We start from the raw sequence: 27,874 nt of genomic DNA, 5'->3' as shown, positions 1-27,874 counted from the left end.
ATTTTATTTGAGTCATTAATTACTGAGGGAAGCAGTATAATGTTACCAGTGAAGAGGAGAAAAGTACTACACATATCAGAGCTAAAGTTAATTTACAGATAGGTACAAAACCCATCTGTAATCAGTTGCATCCCACTGAACACTACTAATTTACATTTCTGTGGACAATTATTATCAGTTTTCTACAACTTACATAGTTGTAAAATAACTCAAAGACAAGGGAAATAACCCAAAAGGCTAGACAGGATACTTAGTAATCTTTTTCTTTTTTCTTTCTCTCTTTTTTTTTTTTTTTGTCGTTGTTTATTTGTCCATCTCAGAATCTTCCACAGTTTTGGGGAAATAAATGCAAAATAAAACAGTATCTTTGTACCATCTTCAAGTGCAGGGAGTCTTTTTAAATGTTTAAGCTAACCGTTGGGCTTTATATTTAAAAATTGAAATCAAACCATAAGGCCATTGAATAAGTAGATGATCAAAAGAACTACAGTATATTCATGTTCTAAAACACAATGTGGTCCCTTAAACGCATGTTTTCAAAAAATATTTGATGACCTGGGAAATGCTAACAATAAAGTGGTACATGAAAAGAATAGGCTTAAAACTGTTTAGTGATTTTGATTTTAATTTTGAGAAAAAAAAATATATAAAATGAAAAAGTACTAGCAGGAAAAAAGTATGCCAAAATAGTGCATATTTCCAAGGAATAAAATGATGGGATGTTTTCTTTTCTTCCCCTTATTTTTACCATTTCCTTTCTTCTCACCTTTTACTGCATCTCCCCCTCCCTTGGGACTTACTTTCTTTGAAGATTCTTTTATTTGCCAGATCTTAGATATTAACTCGGACGCAGCTAGCCAAGTAGGGAGCGTGGGGGCAAGGCATCATCTATTACTGATTCTCCTGCCTGTGACTGCCCTGGAGTGAAAAAAAAGAAAAAAGAAGAAAAAAAAAAAGCTTTTCTGACTGGGGGTAGGGTGAATTGTTAAAATCCTGCATTTTAATGAAATCCCAGTAGTCCCCCATAAACCCAGTCTGAGCCAGCTCCCTGTTTGACTGTCATTGTTTATTGTTTACTTGGGCTAGGGCTGGACTCTGGTGATGTTTTCATACATGGTGAAGAGACTGTGTTTCCTTCCTTCTGCAGAACCTAAAGGAGCCGGTGCTGGTGGTGGCGGTGGCTTCGGTGGAGGTGGCGGTGGTGGTGGTGGCGGAGGCGGTGGCGGCGGTTTTGGAGGAGGTGGACCACCTGGCTTGGGAGGACTGTTCCAGGCTGGGATGCCGAAGCTGAGATCCACAGCCAACAGGGATAGTGGTAAGGAGAGTTTCCTTCTCTTAGTAACAAGATGAGGCACAGTTCAGTGGTTTGGAGGCTTGGCGTCTCCTCTAAGGCACTGTGCCCTTTCAAACATTTTAGATTGCTTGAAACGTTAACACCGTTTTTATGAGAAAGACTCTATTTAGCATCTTTTTCTTTTTTAATTAAAATCAGACTGAGCTGTTAAATATTTGCCCGATCTCCCTGGGGCAACTTGTACTTTTTTGTACTGTTCTAAAGGGTGAGCTAGAGTGGGAAGAAAAAGGAGCAAATGGAACTTGCCACCCCTGGAAAATCTGCCTGGTGACCTGGCAAATTCGCTTTTCTTTGTAAGGTAGCCTAACCCAGCTGTCTAGTATAGAAAACACTTGTGAACCACTTTTCCAACACACTATGGAGCATGTTTTACGGAATATAATGACATATCTTACTAAGTCTAAAAAGGTGTTTTGCATGACAGACATCTGGCATTTGAGGGCCAGTGATTCTAAATATTCTCTGCAGGAACACATGGAAATGAGTCCTATGGGATTGTCTCCAAACCTAACGGCAGAGAGAAAAATTTAACTTGGTCATGCCTAAATAAAAACCCTACAAAGTGCATGAGGCTCAATAAGATTTACCATAAAACTTTCAGTATTAATGTTTGTTGTGTTAGAAAAATTTTATTTCTAATTCTGTGATCGTTTAATATGCCTGCTGGGAAAGTATGAAATGCCTAGTCACATGAAGGTGAAACCACTGAATCCTCAGGGTTGGATGGTCAAATGTAAAAAGATAAACTCCATAAAATGAGAGATTCTATCTTGCCAAACCTGCATTTACATTTAAATGTACTTATTTAAAACCCACCAGAAGGATGGCGGCAGTTGACTAATGCAGACATTCAGTAGTTTGACAATAGGTGAAGAAATTAAGGCAAAGACAACTGGAAATAAAATCCTAAAATGAAGATGGAATTTAAGTTAGTGCACAAAATGGTATACAGATGTATACATCACCCTAGTGTACCATCCGCATCATGAACACCATCCATGTGACGTGCACATGGCTGATAATTGCAGCTTCAATCTGAACTTGGAAGATATAATTTATCACAAGTTGGTGGACATAGAAATATACCACACAGTCATGGGAAATACAGCTTTTTTCTAGTACTAAAGTTGAAATTAAAAATTCTCTCTAGAGTTCATGTTACTCCGCTACATAAATCCATCCAGATGTCTCTCATTGTGCCTTGGATGAACTCTAAAGTCGTCTGATTTACAAGGCTCCTTATGACCTGTTTGCTAGGTTCTCCATGCTCACTGTGCCCCAGGCACACAGGCCTTAGCTTTTCAACTTGAAGCTCATTCCCACCCCAGGACCTTTGCCCCTGCTGGCCCTCTGCCTAAAGCACCTTCTTTCTGTCTTTCTGTGGCTGGCCTCAGCTCAAACGTCACATCTTCAGAAAAGCCATCCCCAGCCAACCACCCTATCTGTCCTGGTCTCTCCCATTTCATCAAACTTTTTTTGTTTCTTTTTAATACTTCTAACTATCTGAAAATATTTCTATGTTTGCCAGTTTATTATTTATCTCCCCCACAAGAATGTAAACCACAAGAGAGCAGCATCTTTTCTATATAGTTTACCCTTCTGTTTTTAGCATCTAGAATGATGGCTGGTATACAGCAGGTACTCAATAAATACTTGGTACATTAATTAGCTTATGGTTGAAGTGGTAGGAGTTTTCAGGCTAACCATTTTTTTGAGAATTACCTTGGGTTCTAAGAGATTCTGGGGTGGTTGTTGGAATTTTTCCATAACTTTGGTTCCTTTTGTTGAACCAGAGTAGTTTAATATTAATTATGTAATAGAGTCATTCTGTCCTGCCAACGTTGAAGTGAAAATTGACTCAGTAAGGAAAAACAGTCGCATAGTTCCTTGCTTCTTGCAGATTAAGACCAACCACTGGTGTCCAGTCTTTCAGTTGAACTCTGACAGTTGCCTTTTCCTTTGTTGGTTTTTTTCTTATTTCAGTTATGATTCTCCCATTAAAGAAAAGTTTTCCACTTTTCTCCTGGGAATTTTTTTCAGAGGGACTAGGGAAGCCATCCCATATGGAGATTCATGTTGGGATAACTAATTTTTCACCAAACATGGCTAAATCATTTTTCAGACTGGAGAGGTACAGTCACAGGAGGACAGGGATGGTGAGAGGGAGAAAGAAAACCCCTAGCAGAAACCCCATGTACCAACACTATCCTGCTCTTCTCCTCTCGTGATGGATAGGGATTTCTCCAGAACCCTTCCCAGCTTCACCCGGTGCTTGTCCACAGGAGGGCTCTCTAAAATCCTTTTGCAAGCTGACAGGTAGTGGGACCTGGAACTAGCAGGTAGGTACATGGGGATCCGTGATCTATTTTTCGGCCTCCAGGAAGGACCACCCAGAACCCGATTGACAGAAGTAATAGTTATCTATACTTTATGGCATCTAGGAGAGGACTTCCAGTGGCTGAGAATACACTCTCGTTCTCTGATTTCCTGAGGGGCTCCTCATTTTCTAACTGGACTTTTCCCCCCTGTTCTTCAGATTCTGGAGGAAGCCGACCCCCAATGTTGCCACCAGGAGGAAGATCCACATCTGCCAAGCCGTTCTCACCGGCAGGTGGCCCAGGCCGGTTTCCAGTGCCTTCTCCAGGCCACAGAAGTGGTCCCCCAGAGCCTCAGAGGAACCGGATGCCTCCCCCGAGGCCCGACGTGGGCTCAAAGCCTGAGAGCATCCCCCCGCCAGTACCCAATACGCCCAGACCCGTTCAGTCAAGTCTGCACAACCGGGGGGCCCTACCAGTGCCCGGGGCCCCCAGGCAGCCCAGCCCTGGGCCAACCCCCCCGCCCTTCCCTGGGAGCCGAGGCGCAGCTTTTGCAGGAGGCTCCCCCCGCCAGACATCCTCTAGCTCCTCATCGTCCTTCTCCAGCAGGCCTCCCCTGCCCCCCACGCCCAGCAGGGCCTTGGATGACAAGCCGCCCCCTCCACCGCCCCCGGTGGGCAACAGGCCCTCCATCCACAGGGAAGGGGTCCCACTCCCTCCCCCTCAGAACAGCAAGCCCCCAGTGCCTTCTACCCCCAGGCCTTCCTCCTCCTCCTCCTCACAGGCCCCACCCCCGCCACCTCCACCCAGCAGGCCCGGCCCTCCTCCCCTGCCTCCGGGTTCCAGTGGCTCCGATGAAACCCCAAGACTCCCACAGAGGAATCTGTCCCTCACTTCGTCTACACCGCCTTTGCCTTCGCCGGGGCGATCAGGCCCTCTTCCGCCCCCGCCCACTGAGAGACCCCCTCCTCCGGTGAGGGACCCACCCGGCAGATCAGGTAAGGCACCGCCAGGGCTGAGTGGCTAACTTTTTTTTTTTTTTTAACGATTTAATCATTCATGAGAGACACAGAGACACAGGCTCTCTGCGGGGAGCCCGGTGCTGGACTCGATCCCGGGACCCCCAGCCAAAGGCAGATGCTCAACCGCTGAGCCCTGGGTGCCCCTGCGCGGCCCTCCTACAGCCCAGCCTTCCCTATGTCCCTTGGCATCTAGGAGCCAAGGGTGTCCAACAGCAGCTCTGCTCCTTTCAGTGACACCCCAGTGTCTGACTTCACCCTGACGTCCTGTGCGCCTCTGGGGAAAGTGGGGCATGGTATTTCTGTCTGTGTTTTAGAGATGAGGAGACTGGGTAACCTATAAAGTCCTCACCGGCTAGTTACGAAGAGGCTAGAACTTTCACCTCCCGTTCTCACATGTGCTCACCACTCTACAGCCCTGCCCTCCCTAAAAAGGATTGCTGCTGTCCTACTTGGGGAGCTAAATTCCCATCTCCGGCAAGAGCGATCCATGATCAAAGAGCGATTCGGGGCAGCCCCTGTGGCGCAGCGGTTTAGTGCGGCCTGCGGCCTGGGGTGTGATCCTGGAGACCCGGGATCGAGTCCCACGTCGGGGTCCCTGCATGGAGCCTGCTTCTCCCTCTGCCTGTGTCTCTGCCTCCCTCTGTGTGTGTGTGTGTGTGTGTGTGTGTGTGTGTGTGTGTGTGTGTGTGTGTCTATGAATAAATAAAATCTTAAAAAAAAAAAAAAAACAGAGCGATCCATGATCAAAGAGCGATCCATGATCAGGAGCGATCCATGAGCCAAGAGTGATCTGTGATCGCAACAAGGGCAGCGATTTAGGAGCTAATGAACTTTTCCTGTGCTGCTGTCTTCAGCTGTCAAGCCTAGAGGCCACTTCCCTGCCCACTAAAAACAAGTATGAGAGCCCGTTTTGTTGTTAACATCTCTGGCACATAGATGCCTTGGAGAATCAGATAAAGGTAGAGGCCTTTTGTTCATAAAAATGCTCCTAAGCATAAACTCTTTCAGGGATCACAGGCCCTTGCTGAAGCTCATCTGTGCTCCTGCCTCGGGTGGAGAAAGCTGGATCTCAGGGAGGAACTTTGAGACTAAATGAAATGAAGTGAGGGTTCCCTAGAGCTTACACTCTGTCCTAATTATAATAGGTGCTTTCTATTTCACAGTGGTTATTGATGGGTTTAGTAGAACCATCTACGTTTTTAATTTAACCTTATTATATATACAAGATGCCTGGAAATGGGGTATTTTTTCCTTTAGGAGAAGTTAAGCTTTTGCTCTGTGACCTCAAGCACCTAATAAACACCCCCCTTTTTTTTTCCTAAGATTTTATTTACTTGAGAGAGAGAGTGAGAGCAAGCACTCAAGCAGGGGGAGGGGCAGAGGGAGGAACAGGCTCCCCACAGAGTAGGGAGCCCGATTGGGGGGGGGGGGCTTGATTTCAGGACTCCAGGATCATGACCTGAGCTGAAGGTAGATGCTTAACCAACTGAGCCACCCAGGCGCCCCTAAACACCACTCTTTAAACCAATAGTCCTCGAAGGTGACCATGGGCTAAAATCACCCATAGAATTGTAAAAACTGTGATCACTGGGTCCCTGCCCCAGGGTCTCTGGTTTCATTGGTCTGGGTTAAGATTGGGCATCAGGATATCTGGAGGCAGGCTCCCCGGTGATTATAAGGTGCTGCAAGGTTTGAGAAGCATTACTTCAAACCACTGTGCCACAGAGAGTAGGGTACAAACATAAGAAGCTACTACTAGTCCCTTCAATGCAATCCCTACCCACCGTGGCATCTCATTAAGCGTTCTCCAAAGAACAAACAAGAACAGATAGATGAATAAAATGCAGGGTTTTCTTCTAATTCAACAGCTATGGGTTTTCCCCTAGACTGAGGAGCTTGTTTGCATGGCTTTCCCAAACGGACAAATCAACAGATTAAATCTTCCTCCAAAATAGGATAGACTGTGACATATATAATATTTATTATTTCTTTTAGTTACATAAGTCATGTCTGTTTATTATGGAAAATACACAAAAGTATAAAGAAAACATAAATGATCTATATTCCTGTCACCATCCAGAAATAATCATTCATAATATTTTTATTATCCTTTTAGTCTTTTTTAAAAATATATGTTTTGAGGGGTAGGTGCCTGGCTGGCTCAGTCAGTAGAGCATGCAATTCCTGATCTTGTAGTCATGGGTTCAAGCCCCACATTGGGCATAGAGTTCACTTAAAAAAAAAAAAAACAAAACTCAAGACGTGTGTGTGTGTATGTATATATATACATATATAAACATATATGTCTTATATAGGTTTACAAAATCAGTATCGCACTATACATACCATTGGTTATTTGCTTTTTATTTAACAATATCAGCATCATCTGATATAATTATAAACTATTCTTGTACAACTTGACTTCTAATGGCTGCATATTAGATCCTACAAATTTACCTTTATTTAATCATTCAAACTATCTCTAAATTTTTGCTGATGCAGATAATGCAGGGAATACGTTCTTGTAGCTAAATATTTCTGCACATTTTTATATATTTCTTTGGATTAGTTCCTCAAAATGGAATATCTTGGTCAGTAAGTATGCATCTAGTAAACCATAAATTTCATAGCTACTTCCAAATTGACCTCTAGAAAATTCCTACCGACTTACATTCCCACAAGGATCCTATGAGAGGTGATCAAGGGCCATCTCTAGTGTGAGAGGTGGCTTGGCTTCATTGTAGGGGCATGAGCTTCAGATTTTGACATATTTGGAGTCTTGACAAAATCTAACTGAGGTTTTTAACTTTCCAATACCAGAGGCCTCCCCTGTGTCCCTACACCCCTCAAGGTTGCTGTAAGAATTAAACAAGGCAAGTCTGTATAGTGGTTATCTTAATTCCTAGCATGTAGTGGCATTCAATAAATGATGGCTTATTAGTATTATTATAAGATATTGAAGGGCAGCCCAGGTGGCTCAGCGGTTTAGCACCGCCTTCAGCCCAGGGCGTGATCCTGGAGACCTGGGATCGAGTCCCATGTCAGGCTCCCTGCATGGAGCCTGCTTCTCCCTCTGCCTGTGTCTCTGCCTCTCTCTCTCTCTGTGTGTGTGTCTCTCATGAATAAATAGTCTTTAAAAAAAAAAAAAAAAGACATTGAAATATGGGGTGCCTGGGTGGCTCAGTCAAGTTAAGCATCTGACTCTTGGTTTCAGCTCAGGTCATGATCTCAAGCTTGTGAGATCAAGGCCTACATTAGTCTCTGTGCTCAGGCCAGAGTCTGCTTAAGAACCTCCCCCTCTCCTCCCCCTCCCCCACCCTAGCCCCTGCTCGCACTCGTACTCTCTCTCTCTTAAAAAAAAAAATGTAATCTGTTTTCTATTATGCTTGCCTAGGTTTGGAGCAAGAGACCTGTAAGGTTGGAGTTAGGAACATGAACATTTACTTTAAAAGAAAGAGAGAGATCAAGTTGATCAGGTTATAGAATACCAGGCCCCATAATATTGTTTGCATTCAGTGACAGTTATGTGGTAGTACCAGTGGAGTTACCCTACAGCATGTGAGACACTTCCCCCCCGCCGCCCCCACCCCCACCCCCGCAATAAATCAACTCCTCCTGACTGGGACTCCAGCCATGGCAAACAGATGGGGCAATAAACCCTACCAGCAGAAGCACTGAAGACTCCTTGAGAGACGCATCAGGGCTGGCCATGCCTCTCGCCTCCACCGGGGGTTGGGGGTAGGATTTCCAGGCAGGGATTTCTGCAAATGGGTGGCTTGTTCGTTTAAAGTCCTTTATCTGGATTCTGAATCTGTAGTTAATAAACGATATTTATATTTATAAACCATAAGATGTGATAGTTACATAAAATGGCAGCATCTTGCAAACGAAGCCACATTGCTGAAGGCCAGGAATAATTACCAAGGCCATTTTGATTTGCCTGGGAATGCTAAAGTTTGTTTTTTTTTTTTTTTTTTAATTTGCTCATAATCCAAAGAGCCTCTGAATTTGGAAGATGAGTCAAGCAAAATAGATTTTTGGGGTTTGTGTGTGTGTGTGTGTGTCATCAAAAAGTATTTTTTAGGAACTTAAAGATTTCTGGTTATACCATACCACTGCATTTTTTAAAAAAATGGCTTCAAATACTTATGTAGTGCTTTTTATTAGCTTTTTGGCTACTTATTCTTGGCAGGAGTGCTGTGAGACGACTATCTGGTGCTCTCCTGTATATAGAAAATTAAGTTCCATGTGGTAACCAGTTTGCTCAGGGTCTGGATTTTGCACCAGCATGCACAACCATGCACATTCACTAGCTGTTTGTTGCTCTCTGCTAATTGTCTGCCCAAAGAAGAATAACCCAGAAGAAACTCCTGCCAATCTCAGGATGGTTGATAATTGGGTTTCCAGATGCCACTGCTGCCTAGGAACAGATCATATGCATCACAGAAGCATGCCTGTGGAATTAGCAGTACTACTGTGCATTTAAAGGACCTAGTCCCTCTGAAGACCTAAAATAACCTCATAACTGTCTTTTTTCAATTCTTTTTTTTAATGGCATTTATTTCACAAGTATCATGTCATATTAATTAGTTCAGTAGCTATTTAAAAGAATTATTAAAAAAATTAAAGGATTATAAAATGTTTTTTAAAGTATATAGTTGCCCATGTAAACAGATTATCAACTGTATCATCTCATCTCAGTACTAACTCAAATCCAAAACAGCCAGTTGGCTATCAGTATGCACTCTCTGCACATATACATGGGTACATCTGTGCAGTTCTGTGTTCATATGCACCTGTTCATTGCTTGGCTAAATCTCCTAGAAAGTCTCCACTATTTCTCCATAAGCTCTAGTAAATAGGGCATGCATCCAGTAGGTGCTCAAACTGCACATCGACAGTGATGTAGGATGTAAGGTATTGCGCTAAATGTTGTCCTTTTTGTTGTTGTTCCAGGCCCTCTCCCACCACCCCCTCCAATAAACAGAAATGGCAGCACATCTCGGGCCCTGCCTGCCACCCCCCAGTTGCCGTCCAGGAGTGGAGTAGATAGTCCCAGGAGTGGACCCCGGCCTCCTCTTCCTCCCGACAGGCCTGGTGCTGGGGCACCTCCCCCTCCTCCACCATCAACATCAATTAGAAATGGCTTCCAAGACTCTTCAGGTGAAGGTGAGGTGGGGTCCCTATTCTGGGGGGAGGGACCTTGGAAACATTTACAGGCTACAGGGCAACAACCAAATGGTAAATGCGTGTGTGTGTGTGTGTGTGTGTGTGTGTATGTGTGTTGTATATGTTGTGTGTCTGCATTAACACTTTTTTCCTGTGATCCTCATTGTTAGCACACTGCTCTGCTCTAAGTACTTCAAATGAATAGTAGTAATCCTCCTTCCTCTACTTCTCAAAAAGGCTGATCATTTTTCTCATTATTGGAGTCTCATTTTGGTTAACTTTCTAGAAGATTCTAGAACTCTTAAAAAAAAAAAAAAAACACTTTTTGTAATTTATCCTCTTATTACCTGCCTTTCTCAGCAGTTTACTGGGGCAAGAGGCCCAGTGATCTGCAAGTATTAAGCAGCTTTCCTCTGCCTTTGTTATGAGAGGGTCTCAGTTATTCCTGGGCCCACTGGCAGGAAGAAAGTGATCTTGAACTTTAGCCCCCAGCTCCTGAGAGGAACTGGCTGGTCCTAATCACTCTTGTTTGAGTCACTTGGATCTATCTGTCTGTGCTTTGATTTGCAGACCAGTGTATGTCATTGATGGGCTAATCAGCGACATTTGTATCATTTTCAAGTTTTCTCTAAACTTCTAGGCATAAAACTAAAAGTGATCTCTGCAATTCTCTCTGGTCTTTCATTATGTAAGTCTTATAGCAGGTTGCTACTGACGATACTGTTTGTTTCTCTCCCTCAGATGAGTGGGAAAGCAGATTCTACTTCCATCCGATTTCTGATTTGCCACCTCCAGAGCCATATGTACCAATGGCCAGAACTTATCCCAGTAAACTGGCAAGAAGTGAAACCCGGAGTGAGTATTTCTGCAAGGGATTTTAGTGGCTTCATACTTGAATTGCCTGGGTTATATACAACTGAGGATTATATAGGAAATCCAGGCCTCTTGCCTGGAGCAGGGCAGGGAACCTCATGTGGAGCCATCAAAATTCTGGTAAACTCCCCATCCACAAGTGATGGGGACAATGGAGGTATCCAGAATGCATATAAGAAACGATTATTTAAGTGTGTCATTACAAGCTCAAAATAACTTTGGTTTGCTAATAGGTTAAATTTTGTTGCTTTGCTTGTTTTGGACAACCTTCCCTTTTTCGGTTTTCCTAACATAGAACAAATAGTGACATCTTCTATTCCTACTAGTTTTGTTACTAATCATAACAAAAACTCATGGTAACTGCTTTGGTATTTTAAATATGTTATGATTAGGGGCATGTGGCTGGATCAGTCACTGGAGCATGCAACTCTAGATCTCAGGGTTGTGCGTTCAAGCCCCACATAGAGTATAGAGAACACTTAAAAAAAATCGTAAAAAATTAATGATAAAGTAATAAAATAAATGATTATAGCTTTTAGAGATTATGGGTATATTATGGTATCTCTCGATACATAATCTCAATAAAAAAATCACCACATAGCATATATTATGAGCAGTTTCTCTGCTCATTTTTATCTATATGATTCTGATTGATTTATCATTATAATTATAGAGTATAGTCTTTTGGTGGTGGGGTTTACATAACTTTGCTTAGTAAAACACTTTCCCATTTTATCACATGGTTTATTTTATAGAATTCCATCAAATTGGCATAGAATAATTTAGCTTACCATTATTGGACATTTAGATTGTTTTTGGGTTTTGCTAAAATATATGATGCAACCACAGAGAAGTGAATCACTTTTCCTCTATTGAAACAAAAATGTGAACAAGAAGAGGAAATAGAGAAACTGAAATTTTACAATAAACGGTTAGAATAAAGAATCAGCACAGAATGTACACAGATCACTGAGGCGGGTCAGACTTACAACAGCTTTATTTACTTTTTTTTTTTTTATTTACCTTTTTAAAGATTTTTTTATTCATTTATTCATGAGACACAGAGACAGAGTCAGAGACACATGCAGAGGGAGAAGCAGGCTCCATGCCGGGTCTCCAGGATCACACCCTGGGCTGAAGGCGGCGCTAATCCGCTGAGCCACCCAGGCGTCCCATTACAACAGCTTTAGATTTAGAACCAAACTCCCAAACCAGAAATGAGTGGAGAAAAAGTGTTTGAGCGTTTCAGATAACTGCCACAGCACCCCTAGCCTGTCCTCACCCCTTAGGCAAAGCTCTTACACATACTCAGAGCCTACTGACTCTTTAACACACGGTTCTTAAATAATTTTTGGTTGGATGTTTCCCAACCGGAGAGCAGATTCATAGCTGCTGAAGTTAACATTGGTTAGAAGCAAAATAGTGGCTTCAGCGAGATGTGTTAGGTGGCAGTCTCGGGTCAAAGGAAGAGACACAGAGTTGTACTTTATGTCACAAGACAGTACTGTTGGATTGTGAAGAACACGTCAAACTGTGCTCTGTGCCACTGCTGAAGAATTTGAAAAATTAGGTGTTTGAAGAAAATTTCCACGAACAAATGCCAGAAGTAAATAGAATAGTGCTGCTTGAAAGGAAAAGTGTAATTACTAGAAAAACTCATTTATTTATGTGGAATACTCCATTCCTAGATGGTGCCTAATAAAAAAAGGTATAAATAGGGCAGCCTGGGTGGCTCAGCGGTTTAGCGCCGCCTTCAGCCCAGGGCGTGATCCTGGAGACCTGGGATCAAGTCCCATGTCAGGCTCCCTGCATGGAGCCTGCTTCTCCTTCTGCCTCTCTCTGTCTCTGTCTGATTCTCATGAATAAATAATAAAATCTTTAAAAGAAAAGATATAGGGATCCTTGGGTGGCGCAGCGGTTTGGCGCCTGCCTTTGGCCCAGGGTGCGATCCTGGAGACCCGGGATCGAATCCCACATCGGGCTCCCGGTGCATGGAGCCTGCTTCTCCCTCGGCCTGTGTGTCTGCCTCTCTCTGTGATGACTATCATAAAAAGAAAATAGAAAAGATATAAATATAATAAAATTATACAAGAGTGGAAAAGAAGTCTTCACGAGGGACAGATACCTTTGAGCTCTGTGCGTGTGTAGCATGAAGAGGGGCTTCTTTCTGATAAGAGCAGAGCCTGTATCTCTTCCTTTTGGAGCACTACGAAACCAATTCGCTTTAAGGAGTTCTTCATATTGACTCTAAGTATTTTTCCTGATTTCTTGTAAGCATCCTTAATCTAATAGAAGTTCTCTTTGTATATTTAAGTCAGTAACAGAACCATCCCCCCTCCGCTAGATTTTTAATTTCATAGCTGAACACATTCCCTTCCCTGTCCTGCTGTCTCTAAGACTATATGTGACTTGAGGACTGGAACTGCTGTGCTCACTACTGCATCTTCCTCAAGTGCACCGAACCTGAAATATAATAGGCATTTTAAAATACTTCTGAAATTGATGAATTAATGCCCACTGCCCCCAAAAAATGTTTTTGTAGATTTGCTTTAAATATTTCTAGTATTCTCTGTGTTTAATGGAACATCTCTCTGACAAAACTAACGTGCTGTCAAGCAGTTTTGGCTCTGTGCCTGTAGCTGCCTTGGCCTCTAGATGGGGCACCACCTGGAGGGCCCCCAGGCAGCCCTGAACAGTGCCATCTAACTGCAGCTCTGCACAGGCCAGGCCGCATTGTACAAACCACTTACAGTATGTCAGCTGATGGTCAGGGCTCTACAACACATGACTGCTTTCCATCCAGATGAGTCTTTTCCTCAGGAGTGGGCCCAAGACAAGACATGGTTGAGATGGCAAGAGGAAGAGGCAAGGTAAACGAGCTGCCAGTGGCTTCCTCTGACTCCTCCTCTTGCTCAGAGAGTTGGTTCTATCTCGGAAGTCCCTGTCGAGATGCCTACTAAAGAATCTGTCGGTGCCCACTCACCTCGGAGTCCCCCCAGAACAGACCTACTCAACAGACATGGGCCCCCCGCTAGATCTGCTCACAGCATCTGAGCACCTGGCTTCATGCCTAAAACCTGTTAGGTCCTCGGAAAAACATACATGGATTTACAAAAACGGTGAATGGATTATAAACCTGGTACTCGTATCCATGAATATGCATAGTTTTTAAAAGAACACAGTCAATGGTGAAGAGGCAAACTGTGAAATGGGATAAAATATTTGCAAATCATATATGTAATAAAAATATATCAGGATATATAAAGAATTCCTGTGATTCAACAACAAAAACCCAATTTTTAAAATGGTTTTAATACTGGGACGCCTAGGTGGCTCAGCAGTTGAGCGACTGCCTTCAGCTCAGGGCATGATCCCAGGGTCCGGGATTGAGTCCCACATCAAGCTTCTTGCGGGGAGCCTGCTTCTCCCTCTGTCTGTGTCTCTGCCTCCATCTCTGTGTCTCTCATGAATAAATAAGATCTTTTTAAAAAAAAAAATGAGTTGAATACTTGCATAGGCATTTCTCTGAGGAAGATATCCACATTGCCAAAAAAGCACATGAAAAGATGCTCGATACCACCAATCATTAGGGAAATGCAAATAAAACTACAGTGAAATACAACTTCACACCTATTAGGATGGTTACTATAAAAAAAAATTTTAGAAATTAGAGAATACCTAAGTGTCCAACAAAAGGGAACTGATTAGATAAATATAGTAAACCTATAATAGAATGTGATGTGTCACTTAGAATTATATGTATAAACAGTAACGGCTCTGAAAAATGTCCATACGAACTATACATGATCTTATTTGACAAAGGAAAAAGGGAGCTATTTATATACAGAAAATAAATGGAAAGTATTTATATAATGTTATGGTTATCCCTGGGTAGGACAGGCATTGGTTAGTTTTCATTTTGTTTTAGCTCATCCATATTTTCTAAATCTCTAACACGTACTATGTGATAAGAAGAAAAGTAATTTTTAAAAATGTTCTTAACTTTGTGCAAGTACTTGGTAGCCAGCATTGGGTCATCCCTCTCTCGTAATGTTCACACAGATGCTTGCTTGCTTTCCCTCGCTTCTCGACCATGGGTGCCAGTTACATACAGCCTTGGTCGTAGAGGGTGAGGTGTGGGTACTTCTGCAACCACCCTTTAGTTTGTACAGGGAGATCATAGCTTCCTAACTAAAATTTCTACTTTGTCTGTTCTTCCATCAAGGTGGATCCAACCGGAGAGAAAGGGGTGCCCCACCACTTCCTCCCACCTCAAGGTGATCTTTGCCTGCTCTTCTCCACCGGAGTCCAAGAGCTCCATCTGTTGTTGCTGTCCGAGGGCTGCAAGCGCCCCTCCCCTTGTCTTCCCTGGCTCCCTTCATACTGGCAGCAAGGAAGAAGGGAGGGTGATATGGGAATATGTGTGTGTTGGGGGGTAGGAATGCAGTAAAGAAATGCACCTAGCTTTTTATATTGTGTATATTCTCAAAGTTATTGCTTGCTTCAGCTACAGCCCGCCAAGTGTTGGCTGCTTAGGGGTCAGTGGGCTTTTGTGGCAAGGTAGCGGAGATGAGTTGTGTCCTAGCTTTCAACCAACCAATTCAAACATTCACTGCTTATTTGCTACAGACTATAATATTAAAGTCCCTGAGACCTATTTGCTTCCATGCTTTTTTTGCATGCTTGGCTTTCTGTCTGCTTCCATGAACCACAGACCAAGTTGCTGCATTAGGGCTCACATAAAATTTTTCAATTATAGGCTGTCCAATCTTGGCAGTCTGATAAGCTCAAGTTAGAACTGTCCAACAGAAGTACAATGTTAGCCACATACACAGTTTTTGAATTTCTAGTAGCTACATTAAAAAAAAGGAAAACAGGTGAAGTTAATTTTAATATATTTAACCCTAATGCCCAACTTATTATTATTTCAACCTGCAATCCGTATGACAGTTATTAATGAGATATGTCACATTATGTTTTGGTACTGTCTTCATAATCTAGTGTGTGTTCTACATTGAAAGCACACCTCCATTCAGACTAGTCACATCTCAGGTGCTCGACCATCACATGTGGCTGGTGGCTGTCGTATTGGACAGCAGAGGTCCAGGAGATGGAGGCTAGTGCAAAAACCTCTTGTTTCAAAAACAAAAAAGGCAAGTAAAAAAAGTAAAGTTAGGGCCTAACACCTTATTCAGCAGACAGCTTGATCTTAGATTTTGCTCCCTTATTTCCCATCTTTCCTAAATGAGTGTATACAAGCATTGCTTTACAATACCAAGGTCAGAAATTGATCTAACAGGGTTTACAGTCACGTGGAACAAAGCCATTAGAAACAAGGTGAAAGCCAGCCGCAGTTTAGGGGCTCAGAGCCAGCTGCCCTGAGCTCACCTGCCCTTTGGACCCTTACCTTGCACTTCATTCCTCTGCCGCCCAGCATCCACCTCCAGATGGATAGGCTCGGAGGCTCTGTAGCTATGGGGAGGGAAAGTCAGGAAAAGGTAGCCAGTTGGAAATGTGGAGGAAGAAAAGCAGGTTCAAGTTGATGGGCAAAACTCTAAAAGTCTAAATCTGATGTTTATGGGGGTTGAGAGAGATTGCTACTATAAATGAAGAGAATTTGTCTTGACTCTGTTGGGGGAATCATTTGCCTTGGATCTATGCAAACAAAGCTCCGTGAAAGGACCACAGGGATGAGCCAGGCTTGCCCTTTTTTTTGTATGATTTTGTTTACAAAACTTACTGGGACTTTTAAATCCAGCTATAGATTTGGAAAAGAAAATATTTCCATTTAGATGTTTTATATGGTTGATTATGTTTGAAATTACCATTACTTATTTTTTAAAAGCGCACAGTCACATATGTGTATGTATACCTAAACTTTGTATCATGGTTTCAGTGTATTGTTCATGTATTACTGGGAAGTGCTAACAAGAAATCAATCCAAAGAAAAATTTGAAAGAAGCATTCCTATTTATAGAATAAATAATTGTTTCATTTATATAAAAGCAAAAGAACTTAGAGTTCTAATAAATGGGATATCTAATAAATTATGAAGTTGCCCATTTGAATATATTGTATTTTTATAACTTTCCTTGCCAAAGTCCTGGGCTTAGAATATTAGAGAACTTTGTTTTGACCGCCCCCTTCTCTACCATCCATCAGTCTTTCATATATAGTCATTTGGGACCCTTTACCCAAAAAGAATCAAAAAATACAAAGTTGTAACAAACTTGGCAAAGTATTTTCAAAAGGAATTTTTCAGGTAGTAGCAGCATCATTTTATTTTGGATTCTTTGATCATGTATCAACAGTTGATACAAATCCCTATGAAAAAGCCTAATGATGCACTTCAGAAAATATGGAATCTAGCCTTACTAGCAAATACGGCAGAAAATGTCTGATCCAAACAATTTTGGATCTAAATTTTATTAGGGGTAGTAAGAATGGCCAATTTCCTTGTATATCCCAACTTTGTAGGTACTGTCCTAAAGTCTGAAACAGAGTCACAACTCAAAGTTGCAATTCATCCAGGATACAGAAGTTTAAGAATGTATTTAAATAAATGTTTCATTAGTACACCTATACCCTTTCTTTGAAAGTTGACAACCTAATTGGATCCAAAACTGAATAATTTCTATGCTAAAATCTTGAACTATGGCAAATCACAAAAATGAATATTTTCTTCCCTGAAATCAGGGCTTACATTTGGGGTTTTTTTCCATAATATTTCCAGATAAATGTATTCAAGATGCAATACAGTATTTTAACATTCACATATCATTTTATATTGAAATGTATTACAGTATTAAAATTCAGTGTTCAGTATTTATTTCACTATGCATTTTATTTAGTAGAAGCTGAAAAACGTTTAATCCAATGGTGCCTTACTTTGTGATTTGAAAGAAATCAACTTTTTATGTCTAAGTAGCAGATTATTTGCAGATCTGTAAAAACTGGTAGGCCTTTATAGTTTAACGTGTAATACCAATTTTGTTATTTTAGTAGCAGAAATGGGATGATTGTTAAAGTGCCCAAAATTATTTGGTATGAAATTAATTTTTCCCTGTTTGTAATCAGGGACAGTAAAGGAAAGCAAATGTTTTTCATACCACTGCACTATGTAAACATGCACATTTTGGAATCTGTGTCACCAGGACAGTTTAAATGGTGGGGTAGCGTCTACCCTAGACATCTGTGTCTTTGTCAGTTAGCCAGACAATAAATAAAAGCAGAATAAGAGTGTCAACTGGTGGTTTTTATTTAAGTATTGTCTATGTAAATACAAATGAAAAGGCAAGTGTCTGTTTTGTACTCTGGTAAAGAAAGACAAGCTTAGAGAAAAGAAAAAGGGGGGGGGGGGGTGGCAGCGGTCTATAGTGTGTGCTCCTCACATCCACTTCCTGATTCCTTGTTGTTCCTGAGAACCTGCATCTTAGTCTGCTGTCTCCTTGAGGCAGATGCTTCTACACTACGGTAAAGATGAATGATGGAACCAATGAGCAATAAACCTACAAGGACTAGCACTAACTCTGAGAAATACAGGAAAGGCCAATGGGAATTTAGGAGGCCTAATTTTTTAAATTATCTGCTGTGCGTGCACGTGTGTGTACATACCTTAATATAGTATAATGGCTAAAAGAGATTAGGAAAACCTGCCTCCATCTCTTACTTGCAGGCTGTGAACTTCTCTGAGCTTCAACTTCCTTATCTACAGGGTAAGTAACTACCTCACAGCATTAATCAGTGCCTGAAATGAGATAATCCAACAAATGGCCAGCAGACACGTGAAAACAGACACATCGCTCAGCATCAGGGAAATACAAATCAAAACCACAACGAGATACCACCTCACACCAGTCAGAATGGCCAAAATTAAGTCAGGAAATGACAGATGTTGGCAAGGATGCAGAGAAAGGGAAAGCCTGTTATACTGTTGGTGGGAATGCAAGCTGGTGCAGCCACTGTGGAAAACAGGATGGAGGCTCCTCAAAAAGTTGAAAATAGAGCTGCCCTACATATATAGATGTATATTGGAAAACTACTCAGCCATCAGAAAAATGAAATCTTACCATTTGCAATGATGTGAGTGGAACTAGAGGGTATTATGCTAAGTGAAATAAGTCAATCAGAGAAAGATCATTATCATCCAAGCTCATATGGAATTTAAGAAGACAGAAGATCACAGGGGAAGGGAAGGGAAAATAAGATGAAATCAGAGAGGGAGACAAATCATAAGAGACTCACTACACTACAGGAAACAAACTAAGGGTTGCTGGAGGAGAGGGGATGAGAGGATGGGGTAACTGGGTGAAGGGCATTAAGGAGGACACTTGATGTAATAAGCACTGGGTGTTATACGCAACTGATGAATCACTAAACTACATCTGAAACTAAGATGTATGCTAATTAATTGAATTTAAATAGAATGCCAAAAAACAAGTATTTTTAAGTGTGCAGGAAAACTGGGTGGGGGGGTAGTCTTTAGAAAAAGTTTTGATGGCCAATAAATAATACACTTTTGTCTTTTGATTAATTTGTAAAATAAACTCAAGGACTCCCCCAGTTCCCTGATGTTCCAACTATAATTGATTGCTTCTTGGATGCTTAATATAGAGTGGCCCTTTCTCTGCTGTCTTCCTCACAGCCTCGCTTCTCTGCACTCTGAGCCCTTGGTACTCCGAGTCTATCCCTGCAGCTGCAGTTAGCTGCAGGTTTCCCCCACGACCCGAAAGTAGAGCACGCGAATGAAAACTTTCCTAAGCTGAAATGGCATAAATCAAAGAAGCAATTACCATTAACTTACATGGAAAAATTTTTAAGCATTCTCAGACCCCCAAAAATAACCTCTCTCAGGTTTTCTCATGCCTTAGGACACATCTTGCTAATGGATGCACAAAATAAATTAAGAAAGGCACAGATGCTCTCAGACACCGTTCAGAAAAAACTACAGTGGCTTGATGCTAAGATGCAGAGTGTGGTTTCAGGGGAAGGGACTTGGCGGGGCCGTTCTCACTGTTTTGGGGTGTGCACTGCTTCTATAAGCAGTTGCTGCAAAACAAACACCAAACACTATTTTTACTTTTTGCCTTTTTTCCTAAAAGCAAAAATCATCTTCAGGTTTCTTTCAGTTAGCAAAAACAGGTACTAATGTAGGTCTTTCGTAAAAGTGAAGTGGCCTAATGCAAACTTTTGAAAATCAGGGGATGCCTGTACATCTGTCTCTTACTGGTAAATATTTGGAAATGTCTCATCTATCAACATTCTAGCACAAATTCCTTAGCCTTAAAATTCTGCTTCTGGTATTACAGAGGCACATTTACAGGAAACTAATGAAGCTCAGGCTTTGGGACTCCATTTGCAAGGATCGCTTCTAATAAGCACTCATTTTTACATCAAAATTTTTATGATTTTATGCTAATTTCCTTAATATAGCACCAAAATTATCTAAAGCTTCAGGGCCCATAGAACCTGTCCTTGTATTATTGCCCTTCCAGCTTCTGATACAGAAATCAACCAAAGTGCGTATCTGAAAAACTTTAAGCCGTCAGGTTTCCACAGCGTGACAGGAAAGTCCCAGACCAATATGAGAGCAAGTGCTCCCAGAGTGGCCTACAGATATTTCTGAAATGATCCAGTCATTGCATTGCCTACATTGCTTTAGAGTAAGTTCAAGGCCCCACAACATGACCCACCCAAATAATACATTTGCTCTGTGGGGGGCCTGAAATGCAAGTCCAGATGTTATTAGACATCAAACTCAAATTTAGCTTAAATCTTGACTGGGAAGATGCCTGCCAGGGCACCTGGCATATCCATCAACATAAATGTGTTTTAGTCACGAGGGACAACCGCCCTTTTCCTGTTTTCTGTTTCCAAACAATTTAGGAAGTTAAAGGTCATCTATCAAAATGCAACCCTATTTTGGACACCTGGGTGCCTCAGTGAGGGTCTGCCTTCAGCTCAGGTCCTGATCCCAGGGTCCTGGGATCAAGTCCCGCATCCGGCTCCCCGCAGGAAGCCTGCTTCTCCCTCTGCCTGTGTCCCTGCCTCTCTCTGTGTGTCTCATGAATAAATAACATCTTAAAAAAAAAAAAAAACTATTTAAGATAGGTACCTGCAACAAGCAGCAGCAGACAACTGGGAAACCCTAATGCTTTACGGAACTATTGTATTCCTACAGGTCCATTTTTACATTTATTCATTGAAATCATCAGCAAACACTAATTGAGTAACTACGATTTATTAGGCATTAGAAATACTAAGATACATATTATACAATAGGAAGTGCTAGTCCTAGAACCAAGGGTCTGGATTCTAGATCTAACAAGAACTTCAGCCAGTAGGCACAACCCTGCTCTCCCACTGGTTCTAGAATGCTCCCCAGCACCAACACAAGCTGGTTGGCTGTGTGCCTGAATGGGAATTCTCCCTTGGTGCTTCTGCTCAGGCTTACTCTTAGAGCAAAGGCATAAATGGGTCCCAAGTGGGGCCACCAAAGAAAAATAGAAAAACATATCTAATATAGTAGTGTCAACACAAGACCCATTACCTAATTTATATATCTAGATTACAACATAAATATCTTCATTTTTCATGTAACTATGACCAATTCTTGGTCAATCCGTACTAAAACTTGTGCTAAGCTCTTTGCAAGTATGATTGCATGTTATTGTTGATCTTTGTGACTTTACATGTGGAGAAATCATGGCCTGAATAGGTTAGAAATTTGCCTCAAACGGATCCAGAATTCAGACTTGAGATTCAGACTTCAAATTCAAATAAATTTGAATAGGAAGTCATTGTAAGCTTTCCATTTGCCTAGTTTAAAAAATACTGACATTTCAGAAAAACAAGGACGTTTTATTTCTTTTTTATTTATTCATTCATGAAAGACAGAGAGAGAGGCAGAGACATAGGCAGAGGGAGAAGCAGGCTCCATGCAAGGAGCCTGATGTGAGACTCGATCCAGGACCCTGGGATCATGTCCTGAGTTGAAGGCAGAAGCTCAACCACCGAGCCACCCAGGCGTCCCAAAACAAGGACATTTTGACAAGCCAAAACAAGGGGAGACCTAATCTTAGAATAAAATATAGTAGATTCGATGGAATAAACAGAACTTCATGGAACACTTAACACACTGCCTTTATTTACCTCATTGAGCTATGGACTGGCTCTAGTCCCAGACCCAGGATTTACCAGCTGGGGCACATTGCCTCCTGTAAGTGATCTAACTTCCTTCAGGTCTTTGATTCTTTACAGCTGGAGGTCTGTAACTACCTCCAGCTGGTGGCCATAACCACTATTTTAACGTTTTTAAAAGGATGTACGTGTTCTTTTCAGCTCATCTTATCAGACACTTGCTACCTTTTCAGAGGATCTCACTGAAACCACTAAAATTCAGACATCATTTCACTAAGCACAGATTTCTGAAAGTCCCAAACTGCAGTGGGATCGTTCATTTGCTACCTAGTGTATCTCCCTTCCTTCCTACTGTTCATTATTTGTGGAGCATTTCTTCCATCCATATTATAAATTTTTGGTATTGATTTTTTTACTCTCCTTAATGTTGGAAAAATGATGGGGTTCTTTTAAATTCCAAACCATAGGGCAGTCTGGGTAGCTCGGCAGTTTGGCACTACCTTCAGCCCAGGCTATGATCCTGGAGACCCAGGATCCAGTCCCATGTCGGGCTCCCTGCATGAGCCTGCTTCTCCCTCTGCCTGTGTCTCTGCACCCCCCCCCCCCCATGAATAAATAAAATCTTTAAAAATAAATAAATAAATAAAATAAATTCCAAATCATAGAATTTCCTTTCCCTCAATGGCCAGAGGTAAACTTCCTGTCCTCAGTCACACAACCCAGCACCCATTCATAGGGGAAATAGAGCAAAATGACCATCTTGTTTAAAAAAGTGAAATAAGTGGCTCTGGAATTTTAAAGCATTTCCATAGATAGCCCCTCAAGTTCAGCCCACGGCAGCCCCACGACAGAGAGACTGATCTGTGTTGCAAATGTGGGGCTGAGACCCTGAGGGAGGAAGTGACCCCAAGGTCTGACCACTGGTGGATGAAGGGGGCCAAGACTAACCCCCTAAACTATTTCAGTCACACTCTGCGAACTGCATTTTGACCTTTCTAGTCTTCATCTGAGAGTATTACTGACACCTTCTCAATAATGAGAAGGCATGGGTGGGCGGGGGAGTCCAGCTGAAGATGCAAAGGTCCCTACCACCTAATTCCCGTGTTTCAGGGAGTTCACAGACCTTTGAGCAAGTATACAAAGAACTTTAGAAGCAGGTGGGATCCATGTCCTACTTGAAAGCCTGAAGCAATGTATCACAAGGACCCAAAGAAGGTACAACTCCCGTGACTTGGTTGGCCCTTACTGTGCCATACTCACTTGTGTTTTCTACATCTTCTGAGTTAGGTTTGCAGCGTTTCTCAACATGAAAGCTACGGATCACTTAAGCACTTAAGGGGTGCTTGTTAAATACAGATTCCTGGGCACCACCTCAGACCTACCCACATAAAACTATCTGGATTTTTAAAAACCCAGGAATTTTTTTTTTAACATGAAACACTTGACGAATGTGCGTGTCATCCTTGCACAGGGATCGTGCCAATCTTCTCTGCATTACTCAAGTTTCAGGACATGTACTGCTGAACCAAGCATGAGAATTTGTATTTTAAATAAGCTTCAAGGTCATTCTGATGCACATTCCAGATTCAGAATCTCTGTTCTAAGGTCTTACTCCTGCCTTTGGGCTTTTGAAAGAATCAAGTCATATATGTATATCACTTACATATATAAAGTAAAATGAAGATTAAATCATAAGATGGCATCCCCTTTTTGTACACTAAATACTCCATTATACTTACCCCCTGCACATGGATGCATTGGACTATTTATCTCTAAAATACTTTCCTTAAAATTTTAGGAAGATAGCTTGTCTATTACAAAACTCTGTGATACATCTCCCTCCCAAGAGCTGCCGCATCCTCTCAGCCAAAGAAAAACTGTAACAATAGCACTGCATAGTCCTGGCCAGTGAGCATCAGCACCCTTCACTGAACGTATGTTCGAAAAAAAAATTTAAAAAAATAAACGTATGTTCGACTATGTTTTCTTGAATTAAGTATGCTTGCAATGTGTGTCATCTTTTCATACAGTTTTCTGGTGAATTCCAGTTACTAATTTTGATCGAGAGTGCTATCAAAAGATGATAGCACAAGTAGTGCCATCAAGATATACAAAAGAACATCGTGTTGGATGCCAATTTTTTTTAAATAGCTCAAGGTGACTTTAGGGAAGTGGTTGTAATACAGCAAAAAGATTAGCAAGGATTCAGGGTGATGGAAATCTTTTGACATTATAAAAGGTATCATACACAACTCTTCTATCAGGGAGGATAAACTAACAATTATGACTGGTAATGGGAAGACATTGTGACCTCTGGAGATTTAAAGAGAAGATTAAAAGACACTTCAGAGGAACCCCTGGACTCAGGAACTTGATCAAAACAGGGTGTTCACTTAAACTCCCCTGCAGCACACACCCCTGACGTGACGGGGGATGCCTACCCTGATGCTGGCCCAGGCTTGTATCCTCCAACATGCCAGTGTTTCACTGTAGCCAATGGAAATAGCTATCACATGCTAGAACAGTGGTTTCAAACCTCAGAGAATCACCTGGAGGACTTACTGAGACATGGTCCTATGCCCCACTGCTATGGATTCTGATTGAGCAAGCCTAAGGTAGGGCCTGAGAATCTGCATTTCTAACAGGCTTCTAGGTGATGCTTTACTGTACTTGTTCTCAGACCACACATTTTAATGGGCCCTGATCACCATCTGTAATAATGGAAGACTTTTCTCTGCATTAAACTAATATGTATATATAGCATCAAACTAAATACTGCGTCTATTACTTGCATCATGGTTTAGGAAACTTAACTAGGTAGAAAACCAGTCAGCATGGCACCGTCATACCTGAAACATAATTAGGTCTTACGACTTCCCAATGGGGAAGTCTTTCTTTGACTATTAATCATGTCCATTAATCTTTTGTGGTTACTGCCATTGTTGCTTTGCCCACAATACTGTAGAGGGTGGGGGTGGAATCCAAATGTTAATAAGTGTTAATTATGGAGTTTTAAAAATCAAATCAAAACAGCAAAAATCATGAAAAAATAATTCATGAAAGCTGACAAGCCTTCACCCTTAATCATCATCTCAAGGTTAAATAATGATCAGAATTCTTTCAGTCAAAGTACTTATGTTGCATCTTGATGTTTAACTATCATATAAATATAACTGTGCTATTAGGCTCTATTTTTCATTGCAGATGAAATTGATGCATCTTTGTGTGGTGCAGTCTGACATAGTAAAATTGTTACTCTCTAGGTAGGATATTCATAAAAATGTAATTATCGTAATCAGAACGGTCTTTAAGCTCATGAGAGGGGATTGCCAGATTTGTGATTGGCAGTTTTCAATCACCTCACGTATAATAAATAAAGAAACTTCTTAAAGCAGCCATGGGAATTACTAATGTCTTACAGAGGGAAGCTATTCTGATCCGATAACAAAGGGTGTTGGGAGATGGTGATGGGAACTCAAGTTGGCCTCCTCTGTCTGGCTTTGGGCAGAACTGGATGGAACTCTTAACAGATTTCACTTGGTTTACTCACCAATAGCTGTAATTAACGTTTGCTGGGAGAGTGCTTCGAGGAGAAAGAGATCTCAGGAAGACTACGGTGACTGATTTATCAATCGCTTCTCAGCTTTTTGGCTGAGATCAAGTGCATTTATCCTTTTCCCTCTGGAGTTCATAACTTGCTGCACGTAGCCCAGGAGTGGCTATGCATCCAGCACGCCACCAGGGGGAAATATAGCAAAGCCACCAGGGGACTTGGCCTTCGTTTAGATGGGAGTTTCCAGTGTTCTTAACATCCCTGGTCCTGGTTTAGGCGGCACACTTCATAAAGGCAGAGATACCACAAATGAGCTCAGCTTGGTGGGCTAGAGAAATAAAAACCAATAAAGTCAAGTCAACAAGCTGTTAATTTGAAGATGAAAATAACCTACTCAAATAGGACAGCAACTTTGTTTTGATCCCCACTGCCTCTATCAGAATTACTCAGTGGGGGCAAGCTAGTTAGTCCCTGCCCCTGCACAAAAACCTCCATAATCCTCTGACTTAAAAAACAAACAAAAACAAACAAACAAACAAAAACCCTCTGACTTGTTTTTAATCATTCTTTGGTAATAACAAGTCCTACAGCCCCTTTAGGTCTCCAACACAATCCCAATTAAGAAGTTAGAATATCCAGTCCTGTACAATAACCAACTCCTAGAATCAGGTGTAAAGGTGACACTGTCCCCTTCACCCCTCTGGGGCCTTCTGCAGCCAAGAAGCTGGGGCAGGGCGCAGGATCCACCAACTGCTCCTTTCCTCCACCAACGGCTTCCAGCTGTCTGCGGCCATTTCACCAGCCATGGTTTGTTTCTGGGTCAAAGCAGGCAGAGGGAAGAGAAGTGAGGGTGGGGCAGGGGGAGAGGGAGAGACGTTCTTCCCGGACTGGTCACCTCGTAGGGTAGCTTCTCTCTTTATAAGCGAGGCTGTGAAATCGAGAGCCGCCTGTTCCCGGGGTGGGGTGCTCTCTCAGGGCCTCAGGGACCCACCATCCCCCACGCTGGGGCCTCTCACCTGAAGGCCCTTCATCAGCTGAAACTAGCCTCAGCTCCCCGTCACCGCTCCAGCTGCTCCCTGCTGAAGCCTAAGAGCTCCTCTAGGTGGCCCTATTGGACAGGAGCTAGGTTCCTTTCCTCTTTCCCCACCTCTTGTCTCTCCCTCTCCCTCCTCCACCTCCCTCTTCCCTCTCCCTCAGCCCTCCCCGGGCTGGCCCACTCAGTCACGAGTCTGCGCCAAGCTGCAGGAGATGTGTGCAAAGCTCTCTGAATGAAGACTTCTCAGTGAGAAAACAACTTTGAGGTGAGAGGAGCTTCTAGACAGCCCTCCAGAGAAAAACTCTCTTCACATATCTTCCCTCCCAATCCTCAACCCCCTGATGTTCTGTTGTAAGACCCTGGTGCCATTTCCTGACACTATTCAGTCACTGGGAAAGCTTAGCCTGGGCCCTCTTCTTCCTCTGGCACGGATCCTACCCTCAGCCACGGATCTGTTCTGCTCAGGTCAGCCTGGGGGTCGGTGAGCAGCTGCACTTGGTGCCATACTAAAGCCCTAGCCTCCAGCTCAGTGTCTCTTAGTAACAAAGGAGGCATTTTGGCCTCTCTGCTACCTTTCATTTTGTTTCCCAATTTATTCAGAACCTGGGTGGGAAAGACAGGTGCTATTTATTGAGCCCCTCTTTCTATCTTGAACGTAGGCGAAGGATCTGAAGCCTGTTACCACTTTTTAGATAATCCTCTTGAAGATCTCTATCCTCTTATGGCTTCTTCCTCGTTTGTCATATATTTTATCTTGATGTCTCAGTGAGAACTTCTTATTTAACATCTTGAAATGTGGGCAGCACAGGTGGCGGTTTAGTGCTGCTTTTGGCCTAGGGTATGATCCTGGAGACCCGGGATCAAGTCCCATATCAGGCTCCCTGCATGGAGCCTGCTTCTCCCTCTGCCTATGTCTGTGTGTCTCTCTCATGAATAAATAAATAAAATCTAAAAAAAAATCTTGAGGGCAGCCCCGGTGGCTCAGCGGTTTAGCACCACCTGCAGCCCAGGGCGTGATCCTGGAGACCCTGGATCGAGTCCCACGTTGGGCTCTCTGCATGGAGCCTGCTTCTCCCTCTGCCTGTGTGTCTGCTTCTCTCTGTGTGTGTCTCTATAAATAAATAAATAAAATCTTTAAAAAATATTTTTAAAAAATAAATAAAAATTAAAAAAATTTTAAAAATCTTGAAATGTGTCATATGGGGGAGGGGCACCTAAGTGGCTCAGCCAGTTGGGCGTCTGCCTTTGGCTCAGGTCATGATCCCAGAGTCCTGAGATTGAGCCTGGCATTGAGCTCCCTGCTCAGCGGGGAGACTACTCCTCCTTCTGCCCTTCACCCCTCTTGTGCTCATTCACTCTCTCTCAGATAAATAAAATCTTTTAAAAAATATATCATGGGAAATAACTAGCTAA

At 42.3% G+C, this 27,874-nt stretch overlaps 1 protein-coding gene, 1 long non-coding RNA gene and 1 other non-coding gene across 5 annotated transcripts in view; 1 reads left to right on the top strand and 2 right to left on the bottom strand.

Annotated features, from left to right (window-relative positions):
* The window catches only part of WIPF1 (WAS/WASL interacting protein family member 1), a 122,074-nt gene extending 104,095 nt beyond the window's left edge, over nt 1-17,979 (top strand). For all 3 annotated transcript variants that reach the window (XM_072751974.1, XM_072751975.1, XM_025994007.2), the window contains exons 4-8: nt 1,148-1,315; nt 3,891-4,667; nt 9,648-9,860; nt 10,602-10,715; nt 14,959-17,979. In XM_072751974.1, coding sequence (XP_072608075.1) covers nt 1,148-1,315; nt 3,891-4,667; nt 9,648-9,860; nt 10,602-10,715; nt 14,959-15,014 — 1,328 coding nt within the window. In that variant the 3' untranslated portion in view covers nt 15,015-17,979. The remainder of the gene's footprint in view (nt 1-1,147; nt 1,316-3,890; nt 4,668-9,647; nt 9,861-10,601; nt 10,716-14,958) is intronic.
* Nucleotides 265-26,901, bottom strand: LOC112916391 (uncharacterized). Its single transcript, XR_003234291.2, has 3 exons — nt 25,423-26,901; nt 8,355-8,502; nt 265-918 (listed from the first exon to the last, which is right to left on the bottom strand). It is a non-coding gene; the product is annotated as an uncharacterized lncRNA (long non-coding RNA).
* LOC112916596 (U6 spliceosomal RNA) lies at nt 23,299-23,405 on the bottom strand. Its single transcript, XR_003234331.1, has one exon. It is a non-coding gene; the product is annotated as a U6 spliceosomal RNA (small nuclear RNA).
* Nucleotides 26,902-27,874: the final 973 nt, after the last annotated feature.

The sequence above is a fragment of the Vulpes vulpes genome, chromosome 3, assembly GCF_048418805.1.
Source record: "Vulpes vulpes isolate BD-2025 chromosome 3, VulVul3, whole genome shotgun sequence".
Taxonomy (NCBI): Eukaryota; Metazoa; Chordata; class Mammalia; order Carnivora; family Canidae; genus Vulpes; species Vulpes vulpes.
This window is presented reverse-complemented; position numbering and strand designations above follow the sequence as displayed.